This window comes from Chiloscyllium plagiosum, unplaced genomic scaffold, assembly GCF_037043375.1.
Source record: "Chiloscyllium plagiosum isolate Xiang-an unplaced genomic scaffold, Cpla_swu_hap1 HiC_scaffold_9, whole genome shotgun sequence".
Lineage (NCBI taxonomy): Eukaryota > Metazoa > Chordata > Chondrichthyes > Orectolobiformes > Hemiscylliidae > Chiloscyllium > Chiloscyllium plagiosum.
In genome coordinates, this window is record NW_028270147.1 from 69,301,160 (window position 1) to 69,321,926 (window position 20,767).

General features: G+C 39.9%; 1 protein-coding gene across 3 annotated transcripts in view; it reads left to right on the forward strand.

Annotated features, from left to right (window-relative positions):
- The window catches only part of edem3 (ER degradation enhancer, mannosidase alpha-like 3), a 77,987-nt gene that overhangs the window by 41,158 nt on the left and 16,062 nt on the right, over positions 1-20,767 (forward strand). For all 3 annotated transcript variants that reach the window (XM_043699563.2, XM_043699564.2, XM_087990758.1), the window contains 6 exons: positions 955-1,117; positions 3,776-3,930; positions 4,515-4,668; positions 5,274-5,465; positions 14,961-15,126; positions 19,084-19,269. In XM_043699563.2, coding sequence (XP_043555498.2) covers positions 955-1,117; positions 3,776-3,930; positions 4,515-4,668; positions 5,274-5,465; positions 14,961-15,126; positions 19,084-19,269 — 1,016 coding nt within the window. The remainder of the gene's footprint in view (positions 1-954; positions 1,118-3,775; positions 3,931-4,514; positions 4,669-5,273; positions 5,466-14,960; positions 15,127-19,083; positions 19,270-20,767) is intronic.

Here is a 20,767-nt window from a genome sequence, read left to right on the forward strand (position 1 = left end):
GAGGAAGGACACCACTTTGACTGGGACAACACATCCATCCTAGGACAAGCCAAACAGAGACACTCATGAGAATTCCTAGAAGCATGGCATTCCAACAGGACCTCTATTAACACACACACCGAGTTAGACCCCATCTACCACTCCCTGAGAAAAAGAACAGGAAATGGCATCACCGCAAGAAATGACATCACCCACCCAAAGAAACCCAAATATATAAATAGAAAGCAGGAATTATCAACAGTGTTTGCCCGGAGGCCCATTAAAGGTGTTACCTAGTAGGGTGATGAAACGTCTGGAAATGAACCTTCCAGCTCAGCGAGCAAACCTACATCCATAATCACCAATGGAAGCGGAGCCCACAAAATAAAGTGAATAAATTATTTTCTTAAATTTTTTTTTAAAAATCCACTGAGGACAGATTGAAAGATAACCCCTCCAAACATTGCAGTGCTCAGATTAAAGTTATTTCCTGATCGAAATTTAGGCTCTTAAAAATTATCAAAATATCCTGGATTTTGAATACCAAACCCATCACATTCAGATAGGAGCCATAAGTCAGCTGCAAATACAATCAGGTGAAAATGAGGACTGCGGATGCTGGAGATCAGAGTCAAGATTAGAATGGTGCTGGAAAAGCAAAGCAGTTCATGCAGCATCCGAGGAGCAGGAAAATCGATGTTTCGAGCAAAAGCCCTTCATCAGGAATCATTCTACAAATACAGTCAATCAGGAGCCTTGTATATATTTCAGGATTGTGTGATTTCATTTCCTCATGAGCTTTCTGCTAGAGAACTGTCAGCAATGTATCAGTATGGCTGCTTAGCTGTTTTTGTGCAATGACCAAGTTTTAAAATGGCAGCTATCAAGCTAATACTAGGGAAAAATCCATTGCTTGTTTGATGCTAGTAATAGATTCAGATTTAATGTTTAATGCTTCCTCTTCTCTTTACACAGAATGGATTCATTTTTCTTGGCTGAAATGTTTAAATATCTGTACCTGCTGTTTGCAGAAAAAGATGATGTCCTCTTTGATGTTGAGGATTATATCTTCACCACTGAGGCCCATCTGTTGCCACTTTGGCTCTCTACCAATTTTAGCAAGAATAGAAATAATCAGGTAGGTGAATCACTTCAATTCTGCGAGTAGTTCAGAGGTATGATGAACTAAAGATAATGATGGGTGTGATAATACAGGAATATTAACTGGACTACCTGCTACGTTGGATACAATATGCTCCAAGTAAGTGAATTCTGTTAGTTGTAAAAATCTGAATTTTATTTTGGTATGTAGCATAGTTTCATTTTATTTAATGATTTTCTATGAATGTGCAGTTTGATTTATATAGACTGATTCTAATCCATTTACAATATTCTCCCCTTCATGCTGTAATGAGGTGCTTTTACCTCTTGGGTTGCATGTGGTTAATGAGCAGCTAAATTGTTTAAAAGTAGCAACTCTACATTGCATTATTTTTGAGTAGTTATGAAAGGAGATGCATTACTATTGACTTTAATGGGGATGGATGGGATTAGGCATTCTGTAGAATGTAGGGGAAACCAGGGATGACTGTATTGCACAGATACGATATCATTGATTGATTGGTTCTCCACCTGAAAGGCAGGTTGACTGACCGGCGTGGCTTAGAACGGTCCATCGATGGCTGCGGGGCAAGTTAAGCCTGCACTTAGGTGATCAGAGTTTGGAGCAGTGGTGCGACTGATCAATCCTAGGTGGAAGGTGGTGGTGATGTCGGAGGTCCAGGCATGAGGGATAAATCAAAGACTTTGGTGGGAGGGATGAGAACGGGGCAGAAGTTGTCTGATGCTTCATGGCATGACATGATCCAGCAATATCCAAAACATCATTGGAAAGATTAGGTATGTCAGAGCGTGGGGACTTGCTGTCCCAGCTGGTATGCTGGACCCAGACCATAAATGGAAAACAGCTTGACACCTGAACCTAACAAAATTTGACTGGGCTTAGCTGCTAGACTTCCCAAGATTCTACAAACCCAGCTGTAATTTTTAAATTGGGAATAACAATGAAATTGACATGCAACCTCATTGTAATATTTGAAGTGTTAACTCATCTCCTTGTAACAGGTTGGCTGCCCAACTCTGTTAAAGCTGATAATGGGATGTTTGGTGATGGGTTCCAGGTGGAATTTAGGTTAGTAACATTTTTTAGTCTGCAGCCATTTATTTTTGGATTTAAAAGCCCACTCTTAGCATCGAAGAGGAAATGTAACTGTAATTTTCTGCTGAGGGGAAGAAAAAACCATATCCAGAAAATGTAATGAATTCTTTTCTTTGAATGGAATAGCTAATAGCCATTATCATCTGTGTATTTCAAAACTTTGTATGAAATAGTGCAGGTGCACTATCAGGCTAATGTGTATTTACATTACTTATCATTAAATTGTGCAATTATGGTTATGTTATGGCAGGACTTTGCTTGTATGTGTTTTTAGTTTATTGGTTTGTGGAAGAAATAAGAAAAGTGTGCAAATGCTATTGGATTTGTTTCCACATGCTTCTACAAATGAATGACCTCTTTAAAGTTACTCCAGTAACAAGGTCCAAAGCTCTTGCAATCCTTTTGAAGCGAAATACATCCCCTCATCATCAAACTACTGATAGCATCTCCTGCTGGCTGTATTGACATTTTAGGTTTGGCAGTGAGCAAACTAAGGCTTCATTTGGCATTTGTTTGTTTATGTAAACATCCCAAGTATTGGTGAAGGACTATCCAGATCTCAAGTGGCCAAGAGTTAATTATATTTTTGAAAAAAGCCACGTTTATGATTTTAGAAGAACTGTGGTACACAGATATCAAATAACACACCGCGTGAGAGTGAAGGGCACCCCTGCAACATATTTCTAAACTTGTAGGCAAGCTGGATTTCCTAAATATTAAACATTAGTATTATTAGTACAGTTACAGCATAACTGTAGGAGACCACGATTTCTGACTTGGATTGGAGGCAAGTGCTGTATACTTCCCCTACAAAGCTCCACAGAAAACTCCAACTAGATTTGAATCACAAGAAAGTATGATTGATCCAGCACTTGGACAGGTACCCTCAGCCTATTGACAATATCTTTTATGGCAGATTGGTTGTTTCTTTGCAGAGATTGCCAATAAAACTCCCGTCAAGACATGGCATCACTGAAATAAACTAGTTTCTTGGCCAAAAGATGATTTCCTCCTGGATCACCACTAGCCCATTCTCAGTAGTGTGTCATCATGCCATCAGATGACGCGGAAAGCTTGCAGTGATCCTTGGAATATAACATGGACCATCTTTTCTCAGGAATTGGAGTATGGCACAGTGGCTGAACTTCATAGCTTTCATTAAACCTCATCTAACACAATCTTTGAAAATTTCTCCTTCCATTGGCAACTCGTTACTGATAAAACAAAGGACAAATAGGTTTTGCCCAAGCAAATGTTTGGTCCTTTTGCTCCAAGTGGAGTCTCAATCAGTTAGTCATGATGTTTCTCATTTTCTCTCCCTCAGCCTCCTGACAGTGGGGTGAAAGATTCATATCCATCACATCACTCAAGTTTAGCATTGTTTGCACATATGCGCACACAACCACACTATTTCAAGTGTGGACTTTCTCCAATTGAGAAAGTGAAGCACAGGTCATGTCTGAATCTAAGAAAGCAGATGTATGTCCTTTTCCATCAACTTCACACAGTCAAAGCAGACTACTGAACAAACAAGTCCCAAATCCCACCATTCATTGATTCTTTTTTGTCTCCTCCTAGACGGCAGGTTACATAGATTTGGACGACAACAACTTTGACTGGTCTTGCCCTAACACACAGGTTTTGTTTCCAAATGATCCGTCTTATGCTAACAGCATTCGTGAACCTTTTAAAAACGTGGTGGACAAAACTTGCCCAAAGGCCAGCATCCGACAGTAAGAATGGCTTGTATTACTAAACCCTGAGACTGCGTGCAAAATTTGTTTAAAGTCTTGTCTTTTCCAAGTGCACCTAATTTTGAATGCGTTATCCTGATTTAAATGAACATATAACATTTTATCAGTATACATCATTACTATACCGAGCTGTACCTACATTGATTTATCTTGTTTTTGTGGACATGCTGCTTGCCAAGTTAGTTTATCATCAGATTGCTAAAACAAAAGCATTTTCACTAATATGTTTTAAAAAGGCTTAATAAAGTGAGTAAGTCTCATTGGATACCTGTGTTTCAGTTTAGAGAGTGAGCTTATTTTTAAGCATTTATATTAAACAAATTGCTGTGTTTTTATTGAATTAGTTATAATAATGTAAAACTGGTGCAAATAATATTCAGTTTGTTTAAATTTGTGCAAAATGAAATTCAGTTTGGAGTATTTCCAAAATGGATTGTTCATTGCCTTTGCTAAGGTAGTTTTGTGTGGCAAGCAAACAGTGCATAATGGTTCATTATTTTATGTCGCTTTTCTTATTATTTTGCTGAAGGAAATTTAAATTCCTGTGTGTGTCTCTCTTGCAGGGAGGTAGGTGATGATCCTGGGACCAGGTCTCATCTGAGGGCCAGGGACTTTATGGCCAACAATCCTGAACATCTTGAATTACTGAAGAAAATGGGAGTCAGTTTGATTCACCTGAAAGATGGCAGGGTTCAGTTGGTTCAGCATGCAAACCAGGTGAAGTTGCTGCCATATAATATTGTCCATAAAGTAGGCATATATGCAATTTAAAATTATTAATGTCTAGGGAAAGTACAGAATGAAAATGGGTGGAAATTGTTTGGAAGATGGAATTTGCAATAAAAATAGAATACATGATATTCTCTGAGGTACATTACAAATAATAACAGTTGGATCCTATTAATATGATAGATATAAATAAAACAGATCAACAAAGCCATTTTCACTGTATTACTAATGGCCACGTGTGCAAAGACTGTTTTAAATGAGTTATAATAGAAAATCTCCATGCCATTTGTGTTCTACAGTCTGAGAACATATGAAGTACTTAGAGCAAATTAATAGATTCATCTGTCAGTGAATCAGAAATATTCTCATCTTTTATTAAAGAAGGGCCAAGCCAGGGAAACAGAGAGAAAACAGGGAAATGTGCACAACTTACACCCGGGTGCTGAGGGAAACTAACTTTGAACTTATGCTAGTAATTAGACAATGCATTTTCAGCAGATGAAAATGAAAGGATGAATGCCAAATTGCTGCTGTCTTTTAAGGAGAGTGAATTCAGTAACAAATGAACAGTGTATTGCTTTTCTCCTCCCCAGGCAGCCAGTGCACATGATGCTGAGGATGGCCTGCGCTTTATGCAGGAGATGATTGAATTGTCAAGTCAGCAACAGAAGGAACAGCTTCCACCTCGAGCTGTTCAGATTACCTCCCATCCATTCCTTGGTAGAGTGGTACTTACAGCTGGACCTGCACAGTTTGGAGCGGAACTTTCTAAAATTAGCAGTGGGGTATGGAGCCACTAGGACTCACCAATGATGAAATGTTTATGCATATATAAAATACAACATTTGCCAGTTTTTCTTTAAAATGAAATTAGACTACCTTGCAATAATTAGTGTTAGAGTAAGTTGATTTATCTAAGAGAACCACATATAAGCTGTTGCACTTTTCAGTGACTTGGTAAATTTATTTAACAACATTGTTTAAATATGAAATAACGATACAGCTGTACTTAGGGAGGATATTTCTTGGGAATACATCCAGGGAAGTTATTTGTGTCAAATTGAGAAATAAGAAAGGATCACCTTATTGGAATTATACTACAGAGCCCATAATAGTCAGCTGGAAATTGAGAAACAAATTTGAAAAGAGATCTCAGTAAGAATAATAGGGTGGTAATGGTGGGGAATTTTAACTTCCCAAACATAGACTGGGACTACCATTGTGTTAAGGGCTTCGATGTAAAAATTTAAACATGTACAAGAATATTTTCTGATTTAGTATGTGGATGTACATACTAGAGAAGATGCAAAACCTGACCTAGTGTTGACCTAAACTTGAACTGAGGCAAGGCAGGGTGACTGAGGTGTCAGTAGAGGGCCACTTTGGGGCCAGTGACCATAATTCTATTAGTTTTCAAATAGTGATGGACAAGAAAAGACTGGATCTAAAAGTTGAAGTTCTAAATTGGAGGAAGGCCAACTTTTCACAGTATTAGACAAGAACTTTCAAAAGGTGATTGGGAGCAGATGTTTGCAAGTAAAGGGATGGCTGGAAAATGCAAAGCCCTCAATGAGAAGAATCCAAAGACAGTATGTTCCTGTTCGGGTGAAGGACAAGGCTGGTAGGTGTCGGAAATGCTGGATGACTAGAGAAATTGAGGTTTCCGTCAATAAAAGGATGGAAGCATGTATCTGGTATAGTCAGTAGAGATCGACTGAATCCATGGAAGAGTATAAAGACAAAAAGAGTATACATGAGGGAAATCAGCAGGGCAGAAAGGGGACATGAGATAACTTTGACAAATAGGGTTAGAGAGAATCCAAAGGGATTTTTCAAATATATGAAGGATAAGAGGGTAACTAGGGAGAGAATAGGGCCTCCTAAAGATCAGCAAGGTAGCCTATGTGTGGAACCTCAGGAGATGGGGAAAATACGAAATTAATATTTTGCATCAGTGTTTACTATGGAGAGGGGTATGGAAGAGACAATACATGAGGAAATCAATAGTAACATTTTGAAAAATGTCCATATTAGAGAGAAGGTGCTGGGCATCTTAAAGTGCATAAGGATGGATAAATCCCTGGGACCTGATCAGATGTATCCTAAACTCTAAGGGAAGCAAGGGAAATGATTGCTGGGCCCCTTGCTGAGATCTTTATATCATCAATAGCCATAGGTGAGATCCTGGAACACTGGAGGTTAGCTAACGTGGTGCCACTATTTAAAAAAGGTGGTAAAGAAAGGCCAGGGAACTATAGACCAATGAGCTTGACATTGTTGGTGGGCAAGTTATTAGAAGGAATGCTGAGGGACAGGATTTACATGTATTTGGAAAGGCAAGGACTGATTAGGGATAGTCAACATGGCTTTATGCGCAGGAAATCCTATCTAACTAACTTCTATAAGGTTTGTCATAGTCGACTGGTTAGCAAGGTTAGATCACATGGAATATAGGGAGAACCAGCTGTTTGGATATAGAACTGGCTCAAAGATAGAAGACAGAGGGTGCTTTTCATGTTGGATGCTTGTGACCAGCGGTGTGCCACATGGATCACTGCTGGGTCCATTACTTCTCGCCATTTATATAAATGATTTTGGATTTGAACATAGGAGGTATGGTTAGTAAGTTTTCAAATGACACCAAAATTGGAGGTATAGTGGACAGCAAAGAAGGTTACCTCAGATTACAACAGGATCTCGATCAGAGGCCATTGGGCCGAGGAGTGGCAGATGAAGTTAAATTTAGATAAATGTGAGGCGCTGCATTTTGGAAAGGCAAAGTAGGGCAGGACTTATACACTTAATGTTAAGGTCCAGGGGAGTGTTGCTAAACAAAGCAACCTTGAAGTGCAGGTTTAAAAATTCCTTGAAAGTAGAGTTACAGGTAGCTAGGATAGCAAAGAAGGCGTTTCTTATGTTTGTTTTTATTAGTCAGTGCATTGATTATAAGAGTTGGGAGGTCATGTTGCAGCTGAAGCAGTTCAAGCCTGTAGCTATCTTTTCAAGGGCGACTACAGGCAGGTAATACAAAAAATACTGGCCAGCCAACAATACTCATGTTCCTCAAGTGAATAAATAAAATAGGGTGTAGCAGTTGTTCATCTTCCAGCACATCCTGACAGTGCTGTAAACTTGGTTATTAAGGGATACAGAGGACATGTCCAATATTTCCCTCCTTCCTGCTGGGAATTTTATGACATCCACTCAGCAATTGCCCTGGAGTTGTGACAGAAGTCGAGATCAAGGTGCATAAAAAAAGTGTTGGGAGCCCATAACCTATGAAGTTATAAAAAGCAGCATAATTCCTGAGTTTTGTGTTCCATTTTAGTTGTTATTTTCTATTTTCCTGTTTTGGTATTCTGTACATAAAGTCATTGGCCCTTCTTGTTTTAACTTTTGGCTTTAAAACTTCATTTGAATTGCACATTTTGAGCATCTTGCATAGATATCTTGATCAGACAGAATACAGTATCTCCAAAATACTTAACATTTCACCCTCTTCAGACTCTAATGTTCCACCACTTCAGCTATCTGATCCTGATAGTATGTCATATTTCTCATAAACATCTTTCCCCTTCCTATCACCTTTTATACCCACCCAGTACGACCATAATAATGAACACACAGAACTCCAGATGCTTAAAATCTGAAACACAAATAGTGTTTGAGAAATGCAGCAGGTCTGGCAGCATTTGCTGAGAGAGAAACCGAGTTAGCATTTCAAGTCCAGTGATCCTTCATTTAGACTCAAAACATTAACTCTGTTTTTCTCTCTTAAGGTGCTGTCAAATCTGCAATGTTTTCCAGCACACTTTTAATGAAAATTTGCATTTGTTCGAATGTTTTTATTAGTTTATGTAATCCTGCTGCTATAATACTAATCATAAATCATTGTTGACATATTTGTATATACAATATCTTTCATACTCAGTGCGTTAAAGGCAGACTCTCGCAGTAGAGTCATCAATGTACAGCATGGAAATAGACCCTTCGGTCCAACCTTTCCATGCTGACCAGATATCCCAACCCAATCTAGTCCCACCTGCCAGCACCCGGCCCATATCCCTCCAAACCCTTCCTATTCTTATACCCATCCAGATGCCTTTTAAATGTTGCAATTGTACCAGCCTCCTCCACTTCCTCTGGCAGCTAATTCCATACACGTACCACCCTCTGCGTGAAAACGTCAGGGAAAACAGCCCCAACCTGTTTATCCTCTCCCTGTAGCTCAAATCCTCCAACCCTGGCAACGTCCTTGTAAAGCTTTTCTGAACCCTTTCACATTTCACAACATCTTTCCAATAGGAAGGAGACCAGAATTGCGCGCAATATTCCTACAGTGGCCTAACCAATATCCTGTACAGTTGCAACATGACCTCCCAACTCCTGTACTCAATACTCTGACCAATAAAGGAAAGCATATCAAACGCCTTCTTCACTATCCTATCTACCTGCGACTTCGCTTTCAAGGAGCTATGAACCTGCACTCCAAGGTCACTTTGTTCTGCAACACTCCCTAGGACCTTACCATTAAGTGAATAAGTCCTGCTAAGTTTTGCTTTCCCAAAATGCAGCACCTTGCATTTATCTGAATTAAACTCCATCTGCCACTTCTCAGCCCATTGGCCCATTTGGTCCAGATCCTGTTGTACTCTGAGGTAACCCTCTTTGCTGTCCACTCCACCTCCAATTTTGGTGTCATCTGCAACCTTACTAACTGTATCACTTATGCTCACATCTATATCATTTATGTAAATGATAAAAAGTAGAGGATCCAGCACTGCTCCTTGTGGCACTCCACTGGCCACAGGCCTCCAGTCTGAAAAACAACCTTCCACCACCACCCTCTGTCTTCTACCTTTGAGCCAGTTCTGTATCCAAATGGTTAGTTCTCCCTGTGTTCCGTGAGATCTAACCTCGCTCAGTCTCCCATGGGGAACCTTGTCGAACGCCTTACTGAAGTCCATATAGCTCACATCTACTGCTCTGCCCTCATTAGTCCTCTTTGTTACTTTTTCACAAAACTCAATCCCATGCACAAAGCCATGTTGACTATCCCTAATCAGTCTTTGTCTTTCCAAATACATGTACATCCTGTCCCTCAGGATTCCCTCCAACAACTTGCCCACCACCGAGGTCAGGCTCACCGGTCTGTAGTTCCCCGGCTTATCCTTACCACCCTTCTTAAACAGTGGCACCATGTTTGCCAATCTCCAGTCTTCTGGCACCTCACCTGGGACTATCGAAGATACACATATCTTAGCAACGAGCCCAGCAGTCATTTCTCTAGCTTCCCACAGAGTTCTCGGGTGCACCTGATCAGGTTCTGGGGACTTATCCACCTTTACCCATTTCAAGACATCCAGCACTTCCTCCTCTGTTATCTGGACATTTTGCAAGATGTCACCATCTGTTTCCCTACAGTCTATATCTTGCATATCCTTTTCCACAATAAATACTGGTGCAAAATATTCATTTAGTATCTCCCCCAATTTCTGCGGCTCCACATAAAGGCCGCCTTGCTGATCTTTGAGGGGCCCTATTCTCTCCCTAGTTACCCTTTTGTCCTTGATGTATTTGTAAAAACCCTTTGGATTCTCCTTAATTCTATTTGCCAAAGCTATCTCATGTCCCCTTTTTGCCCTCCTGATTTCCCTCTTAATTATACTCCTACTTCCTTTGTACTCTTTAAAGGATTCACTCGATCTATCCTGTCTATACTTGACATATGCTTTCTTCTCTTTCTTAATCAAACCCTCAATTTCTTTATTCATCCAGCACTCCCTATATCTACCAGCCCTTCTTTTCACCCTGAGAGGAATATATTTTTTCTGGATTCTTGTTATCTCATTTCTGAAGGCTTCCCATTTTCCAGCCGTCCCTTTACCTGCGAACATCTGGATCCAATCAGCTTTTGAAAGTTCTTGCCTAATACCGTCAAAATTGGCCTTTCTCCAATTTAGAACTTCAACTTTTAGATCTGGTCTATCCTTTTCCATCACTATTTTAAAACGAATAGAATTATGGTTGCTGGCCCCAATTACAGCTCCCCCACTAACACCCTAGGCGCCTGCCCTGCCTTATTTCCCAAGAGTAGGTCAAGTTTTGCACCTTCTCTGGTAGGTACATCCACATACTGAATCAGAAAATTGTCTTGTACGCACCTAACAAATTCTTCTCCATCTAAACCCTTAACACTATGGCAGTCCCTGTCTATGTTTGGAAAGTTAAAATCCCCGACCATAACTACCCTATTATTCTTACAGATAGCTGAGATCTCCTTACAAGTTTGTTTCTCAATTTCCTTCTGACTATTAGGAGGACCACGATACAATCCCAATAAGGTGGTCATGCCTTTCTTATTTCTCAGTTCTACCCAAATAACGTCCCTGGATGTATTTCTGGGAATATCCTCTCTCAACACAGCTGTAATGCTATCCCTTATCAAAAATGCCACTCCCCCACCTCTCTTGCCTCCCTTTCTGTCCTTCCTGTAGCATTTGTATCCTGGAACATTAAGCTGCCAATCCTGCCCATTCCTGAGCCATGTTTCTGTAATTGCTATGATATCCCAGTAGTGTAATTTAGTAATCACTTTAATTTATATCCATCTTTTTTAAGATGTTAAGATATTTAAGTTGCATAAAGTAAGATCCATGTTTGTAGAAACTATATATAGAAACATGTAGAAAATAGGAGTAGAAGGAGCCCATTGAGCCGATTGTATATGTTCTGCCATTATGATCATGGCTGTTCCTCGATTATCGTATCATACCACTCCCTCACCATCCCCTTGACACTTTTAGCTTCTAGAAATCTGTGTTTCATTCTTGAACATTTTCAGTGACTTTGCCTCCACAGCTTTTTGTGGTAGAAAATTTCAAAAGTTCACCACCTTGAGAATGTTGAAATTTCACCTCAACCTGATAAGTACCCCTTTATTCTGGAACTGCCCAGTCAGGGGAAGCATCATCCCTCTATGCAGTCTCTCCAGCCCTATCAGAATTTCATACATTTCAATGAGATCTCCTCTCATTCTTCTAAAACTGCAGTGAATACAGGCCCAGTTAACCTTTCCTTAAATTTGCGCATGCATCCAGGAGTGGTCTCATCAACCTGTACAGATGCAGTGAAACTTCCTCACTCTTCTCAAACCCTCTGGCAATAAAGGCAAACATACCATTTGCCTTCCTGTCTTCGAGAGTCAGGGGACAGCTGTGAGTGTAGTGACATCACTATAAAGAGGAGGTAATAAGGAAGCTGAAGGTGGATAAATCACCTGGATCAGATGGAATATATCCCAGAGTTCTGAAGGAGATAACTGAGGAGATTGTTGAGGCATTGGTGGTGATCCTTCAAGAATCACTGGAGTATGGGAGCGTCCCTGTAAAATGGCAAATGTAACACTTTTGTTCAAGGAAGGAGTGACACAGAGATAGGAAATAGGCCAGTTAGCCTGACCTCGGTTGTTGGTAAGATTTTTAGAGTTCATTGTTAAGGATGAGTTGCAGAGTACCTGGAAAGCATGGCTTCGTCAAGGTGAGGTCAATCCTGACAAATCTGTTGGGGTTCTTTGATGAGGTAATGAGCAAGTTAGACAAAGGAGAGCCAATGGATTTCCAGAAGGCTTTTGACAAGGTGCTGCAGAGGCGGATGTTAAATAGGATAAGAGCCCATGGCATTAGGGGCAAGTTACTGGCATGGATAGAGGATTGGCTGACTGGCAGAAGGCAGAGAGTAGGGATAGAGGGGTCTTTTTCAAGATGGCAGACAGTGACTAGTGGAGTTCTGCAGGGGTCCGATATGTGAACAGATGTGGTCCTATTATACATTAATGATCTGGACGAAGAAACTGAGGGTTTTATTGCTATGTTTGCACACGACACAGATAGCTGGAGGGAAGGTAGTGTTGAGGAAGGCTGCAGAAGGACTTGAACAGATTAGGAGAGTGGGCACAGAAGTAGCAGATGGAATACAGTGTGGGAAGTTGTGAGGTTATGCATGATAGTAGGAAGAATAAAGGTGTAGTCTATTTTCTAACTGCTTCAGAAATCTGAAACACAAAGGGACTTGGGAGTCCTAGTTCAGGATTCTCTCGAGGTTAACATGCAGGTTCATTTGGCAGTTAGGAAAGCAAATGCAGTGTTTGTATTCATTTCAAAAGATTCTTAGAATACAAGAACAGATATGAATTGCTGAGGCAGTATAAGACTCTGGTCAGATTGCACTTGGACTATTGTGAGCAAGTTTGGGTCCTGTATCTAAGGAAGGATTGGATCCAGAAGTGGTTTACAAGAATGAACCCAAAACAAAGGGCTTGTCATATGAGAAACAGTCGAGGACTCTAGGTTTGTACTCAATGGAGTTTAGAAGGAAGGGGGTGATGGGTGGGATTTCATTGAAACTTACTTAAAACTGACAGGTCTGGATGGATTGGGTATGGAGAAGATGTCTCTACTAATAGGAGAGATGAGGACCCAAAGGTCCTATTTGAGTGAAAGGACGATACTTTAAAACTGCAATGAGGAGGAACGAGGGAGTGGTTAATCTGTGGAACCTGTTGCTGTAGAGGGCAAGTCATTTTGTCTGTTTAAGACAAACAGGTTCTTGAGTGGTAAGGAGGTCAAGAGTTATAGGGAGAAGGCAGGAGAATGGGTTGAGAAACATATCACATGGTGGATATATCAACATATCAAATGGTGGAGCAGACTAAATATGCCAAATGGCCTAATTCTGCTCCTGTGTCTTATGGTCATATGGTCTTACATTCCTAACTCTCCAATGCATCAATACAAATTAATTTTTATTTTTCTTACTAATATTGTCATTGCTGGGATTGTCAATCTGGTTTGAATACAAAATTGGCCAGACCTGCTGCATATCTCTTGAAATGAATACAAACACGGCATATCAGAAGTTCTGCTGTATTTCAGTTCAGTCAATATATTCGTACTCTATAATATTTTTAATAGAAACATTCCATAATTCTGAATTTCACACCATTTCAATTCTATTTGCCAAATTAAGTAATCGTGACAGTGAGAATAATTATTAAAATATAGTAGAACGTACTTTGTCAGCTGAGTTGCAGGTGTTTGCAAAGAAAGAAAGGATTGGGTGGGCCAGTGGATGAAATGTTTCAATTTCCCCACAAAACTTTGAATCAAATTCAGCTGAATCGATCTGTTAGTTTATAAAAGTCCTACCTGTGTAGTCCGAATCCACTTTTGAAGGAGCACTGATCTCCAGTGTAAAGCAGCAAAAACTTGCCATTAAATTAGTCATCTCACTTACAGATTCCATAATGTGTCTGGAGAATGCCACCTTGATGTAGTTCGGGCTTCTCTCCTGAAATTGGAGTTGAAAGCTGACGCTTATTGCTGGAATAGAGCAGAAGGAGCTTTGATCTGAATTTACATGTGCTGTATCCCATCTTTTGTCTTTGTGAACCAGTTAGGTGTATATTGTGGAGTTTCCGAGGCTTCAGAACTGGTTTGAAGAAGGGTCACTGGATTCAGAATATTAGTTTTGCTTTCTTTCCACAGACACTGCTAGACCTGCTGAGTTTTTGCAGTAATTTCTGTTTTTGTTTGATTTTTCAGCTGATGCATACTTTAATTAATAAGAAGTAAAACAAACATTTAGCTGTGCTGTCAGCTAGCTAATGTTACTCTTCTTTAATAGATGAGGTTGAATCATCAAACAGGAAAAACATTGTAGGTGGCACTTTATTGAACAGAAAGTTCATAGTTTTATTTTACCTTACATGTTTTGAAACTTGTACAATGAGTTCACTGCTGCAAGGCTTCTCTCAATTGCTATTGTGACACAAACAACATGAGGTTTCTGTCCATGTCACAACAGTGAATGGTACTTCCCAGTGTCTACTTCTGTCATGCCTCCAGACCTGATTACAATCTTCTCCATACTTCCGTTTTAAAATGTGATGGATTCTGCACATCCATCGTTAGTCTTCAATTGAATAATAACTGTGAGTTCTGAACCACTGGACTGACTAGCAGAATGGTTTAAGAGGCTTCATTCCTCCTGCCTTGTCAAGCTCGGAGTTCTTGAGCTGAGAATGGCAAAACGTTGCCAAACAGACTTTGTAGAAGTTAAACTCAGACTACCTTATTTGAGTTATAAACCTGTCAGATTGTTGCTTAACTACCTCATTACAGTCTTTATATCAATTGTACTTTCACATGACAATATAGATTGGCTTTGAAGAAATTTTTCACTGTAAAATTTGACTGCGTGTTTTTCTAAATTCTTGATAGGTACGTGGTTTTGTTGCTAAATGTGAACCCTATAATGGCTGCTCAGAGATATTAAATCCTGAAGCAATCAAAGGAAAAATTGCTCTGATGCAACGAGGTCATTGCATGTTTGCTGAGAAGGCACGGAATGCACAGAAGGCTGGGGCGATAGGTGGCATTGTCATTGGTAAGGAATGCAGTTCTTACTTTCACATTTAAGTGATGTTAAACATATTTATGTATATACTGTTGAGAGAATTATCATGTCCACCTGATTATTACAGAGTTAAAATAGTTTGGGATTCTCTGATTATTAGTGATTCATATTGTTGAGTGAAGATTCACACTAGTTAATATAACACTAGGTGATATAATATCCAATGCACAAGTTGAATCTTAATGCTTGTTTAGTTTTATCTGCAAACCCAAAATAATGTGTACGCATCTTTTTACTGTGTTCCCTCATCAATATAACTTCCGTGCTTGTGATCGTAATGCATTATCCCCCCTAATCCCCTTAACCCTGCTGCAGGCTTACCAGACAGCTAACCTTACTGTTCTCTTCTAATACCTCTCCTCTGTCATTTCACTGGATGGGTATTCCCTCGCTTGATTTCAGTCTTACTTATCCAGTCATAGCTATAGACTCTCCAGCAATATCCGTGTACCTTGTAAGCTCTGAGGGGGTCACTTGGCTGTTTGCAATGCAGAGTGATGCCAAGAGTGCAGGTTCAGACCTCACCAGCTGAGGTCAACTTGAAAGTCCCGCTTTCTCAGCTTCACCCCTCATCTGAGGCACAGTGAACCTCCAGTTAAAGAGGAAAAGCATCACCAGTCATCTATCTATCTTTCTATCTCTAATGAGAGAGTAGCCGTGTACCCGGTCTCTGCACTGTTACCTTTGGATTCACCTGAGGACCTCTCTTTGGCTGTCTGCTCTTCCTCACTTCCATGCTTTATCTTCAGATTTAAGATTAATTAATGAAGCCCAGCTCTACCTCTTATCATTTCTCTTGAACCTTCTACTGCTTCTCTGTTGTCAGTCTGATTTTTCAAAATCCTGTCATGCAGAAGCTACAATTTCCTTGGCTAAATAGCGGGAAGACCAAAGCATCAGCCCCACCACAAATTCCTGGTACTCTTGCCAATGACCCCATGCCTCTCCTTGCTTTCTACCTTTGGTGAACTAGAGTATTCACAACTTTACTGTCCTGCTCAACCTTGAGCTGAGTTTCCTCTCTGTCATGAAGACTACTGACATAAATCTCCATAGCATTGCCTGCGACCACCCTCACCTCATCCCATCTGCTGCTGTAATCTTCAATTTTGCTTTGTCAACTCCAGACTAAATTTATTTTAGTTCTGAAGAAGGGCCACAGGACTCATAGCCTTAACTCTGCTTCCTCTCTATAAATGCTCCCAGACCTCCTGAGTTTCTCCAGCGATTTCTGTTCTTCTTTATTCTATTGTTTAATTCCGTACTGCACCTTTAGTAAACTTGAATTCCTGTAAAATTACAGCACTTCCCATTCCTTCAACTCTCCCCTCACTATCCTTCATATATTTTCAGTTTCAAGACATGTCATCTTTAAAAATGTTCATGATTCGGAGATGCCGGTGTTGGACTGGGGTGTACAAAGTTAAAAATCACACAACACCAGGTTATAGTCCAACAGGTTTAATTGGAAGCACACTAGCTTTCGGAGCGACGCTCCTTCATCAGGTGATAGTGGAGGGCTCGATCGTAACACAGAATTTATAGCAAAAATTTACAGTGTGATGTAACTGAAATTATACATTGAAAAATTGATTGTCTGTTAAGCCTTTCATCTGTTAGAATACAGAGATAGTTTCATTGCTTTCATGTGTAAATCACAAAACCCTTTTTTTTTAAAGTTGCATTCTCGGGTTAGCTGTTAACAATGGTGATAGCTAGACAATATGTTAAAGGTATTAGACCCCTGTGTTCTCTGTCTATGACCTGATGTTTACATTGATTCTAATCTAAAAAGTGAGATAACAGAGTTTTACATAAATTCATGCAGTTTTTTGAGCTCAGAGTTCTACATGAATGTATGCAGTAATTGAGCAAAGTGCAATGTAACTCTGCAAGTACAAATTCACCACACAAAATATGTGTGCATGTGGGTCTTTGTGTGTGTGTGTCTGTCTGGGGTGGGGGTTGTGAGTGTGAGAAAGTGTGTGTGTGTTTAGTGAGTGCAGAGTGTCTTAAGTCTGTGAGGGGGTGCATGTGAGAGTGTGGGAGTGTGAGGGGGTGCATGTGGGAGTGTGTGTGTGTGTGTGTGTAATATGTATGTGTGTGTAGTGCAATGGTGATCACCTGTAATGTGACATGAACCCAAGGTCCCGGTTGAGGCCCTCCCTATGGGTACCGAACTTAGCCATCAGCCTCTGCTCAGTCACTTTCCTCTGCTGCCTGTCCCGAAGTCTACCTTGGAGGATGGTCACCCGAAGGTCCGAGGCTGAATGTCCTGGACCACTGAAGTGTTCCCCAACTGGGAGGGAACCCTACTGTCTGTTGATTGTTGTGCGGTGCCCATTCATCCGTTGTCGTAGCCTTTGCTCGGTTACCCCAATATACCATGCCTCCGGGCATCCTTGCCTGCAACGTATAAGATAGACAACGTTGGCTGAATCACATGAGTACCTGCCATGTACAAGGTGGGAGGTGTTCCCACGTGTAATAGTGGCATCTATGTCCACAATCTGACACGTCTTGCAGCGTCCACCGTGATACAACCCTGTCACGTTGCAGACTTCGGGACAGGCAGCAGAGGAAAGTGGCCGAGCAGAGGCTGATAGCTAAGTTCGGTACCCATAGGGAGGGCCTCAACCGGGACCTTGGGTTCATGTCACATTACAGGTGATCACCATTGCACTACACACACACACAGATATTCCTACACACATACACTCTCACATACACATGGACACAGGTACACACAGACTTGCACACAGACACCCACAAACCCTTCTAGACACACATACTCCCACACTCTCACATGCACCCCCTCACAGACTTAAGACACTCTGCACTCACTATACACACACACACACACACACACACACACACACACACACACACACACACACACTTTCTCACACTCACATCCCCACCCCAGACACACACACACACACTTGCACACAGACAGACAAAGACCCACATGCACACATATATTTTGTGTGGTGAATTTGTACTTGCAGAGTTACATTGCACTTTGCTCAATTACTGCATACATTCATGTAGAACTCTGAGCTCAAAAAACTGCATGAATTTATGTAAAACTCTGTTATCTCACTTTTTAGATTAGAATCAATGTAAACATCAGGTCATAGACAGAGAACACCGGGGTCTAACACCTTTAACATATTGTCTAGCTATCACCATTGTTAACAGCTAACCCGAGAATGCAACTTTTTTAAAAAAAGGGTTTTGTGATTTACACATAGAATACAGTGATAGTTTCACTTCTTTCAACAGATGAAAGGCTTAACAGACAATCAATTTTTCAATGTATAATTTCAGTTACATCACACTGCAAATTTTTGCTATAAATTCTATGTTACGATCGAGCCCTCCACAATCACCTGATGAAGGAGCGTCGCTCCGAAAGCTAGTGTGCTTCCAATTAAACCTGTTGGACTATAACCTGGTGTTGTGTGATTTTTAACTTAAAAATGTTCATCCTCTTACTTAAATCCCTTTCAAAGATCCTTTGGTTCTTATTTAGCCTTTGAAAGATGTGCCTGAGTGCTTGATATTTCTGAACAGTTGAATCTATGTTATGTTGAGTCTATTTAAAATTTTGTCCTGAAGCACGTTGCTGGGAGCAGAATAGAGAGAAAAGTAATCTTGTCTTTAATCAATTAATGTGCTTTGTGATTGCCCCAGTGCCTGAAATGTAAAATACTGTAGAATTAACATTCCTCTGTGACATCAAGTATAATTTTTTAAAAAAGCATTAAATGTAAAATCTCCACAGCTTGAGAGAGAACCATTTACTCTTCAACCCTCACCTATTAGCTTTATTATGACGTATAATAAAATCTTCAGTAAACCCAGAGAATTTTGCATGTCCAGGTGTACACTGCAGCTGTTATAACTGAATTTGCTATTGGGCAGATGACAATGAAGGAAGCAGCAGTGATACGGCTCCCCTTTTCCAGATGGCTGGTGATGGAAGGAATACTGATGATGTTACAATCCCAATGCTTTTCCTCTTTAATAAAGAGGGGCATATTATACTCAATGCCATGCAGGAGTACCAGGAAGTGGAAGTGCTGCTGTCAGATAAAGCTAAGGATAGAGGTAAGTTTATAAAGTAACAGCAAATGACCTTTCATTTATAAATTGAATAAAATGAATTGTCCTAATATTCATCATTCTTTAAATGTAGGCTCCAATCTGAATATTTCCACTATGTCCAGCTTGGCAAATTCAGTTATCTTTCTCTATTTAAGAAGTAATAATTTATGGTGAGGAGATTTTAATTTGGTTTTGAGAAATGCAAAGCTCCTTGGGGCAGCTTTTCTTTGAAAACCTTTTCATAATCACACAGAATGAGGCTAAAATAAACCCTTAATATTATGATCAAAACATTAGACTGTAAGGACTGTATAACTGGATCAATAAACCATATACCACAAACATTAACTACTAAAGCATGTGAAGAAAAAAGAAACATTTATTCATTCACATGAAATGTGGACATCATTGGATGGCATTCGTTTCTCATTCTTAATTAACCTTAACTAGATAATTTCAGATGGCAGGTAGAAATCATAAATTTCCTTTTAAAAGGATGTTGATGACCATTATTGATGCTAGATTTTTATTGCAGATCTGTTTCATGACTGAATTTAAATTTAGTTGGTATGGTGTGATTTTAAACCCCTATGTTAGTCTCGGCCTTAGGATTGCTAATACAGTAATTCACTTTTTAATGTACTCTATCCTAATTTTTCTTGAAATTTTCTGGGGTTTTTTCTTTAAAGATCAGTGGGTACCTGCCGTTGTGTAGATCTTGGGCCTGGCCATCTATAATGGGTTTGGAAACTAAGTTGTAAAGATTTGGATTGGATTTTTTAAAATGGTTTTCCATCAATTGTGGCTCATTATCTGGAAGGTTAACGTGTTTGTTTTGTGATTTTACTTTAAACACAGCCATACACGACTGTCTATTTTTAGAAGATATTGCTAAATCATATGGGGATTAGCAAAAAGTACAGTGCTCCATTTCTCAATAATGCCTCTGAGAAGCTAGCCCTTGAGCAACATGCTGCTCTCAATTGTGGCCCTAGGCAAAGATTTAGTCTTCTGTATTAGAATAAAATAATAGAGATGTACAGCACGGAAACAGACCCTTCGGTCCAACTCGTCCATGCAGACCAGATATCCCAATCTAATCTAGTCCCAAAGTGTTTCAGTGCCAGCAGAGTACCACTTAGGGGTGCTGCATAGGTCACTAATTTTAGGAAAATTACACACATTTTGCTGACTAAGCTAATGATATTAACAAAGCAGGGCTGGGTAAGAGATATTGTCCTGTCCTACTGATCTAAATTTTTGTTACAAGTCATGTTTTTATAGACTCTGCACATATGTATGAGTTTTTTTGTACAAATAGCCATGAAATGAACGTATACAGATATTCATTTAGTGGGCTTAATAGTCACAAAACTGGATAGAATTCATAGGTCAAATTTAATCTATGACCTGGAGAGTGTGTGTGTGTCCGTCCAGCTGTAGAATAATGACAGATTAATTTTGAATGATAACCAGTTTGCGTGACACTGTTTTTCTTTTT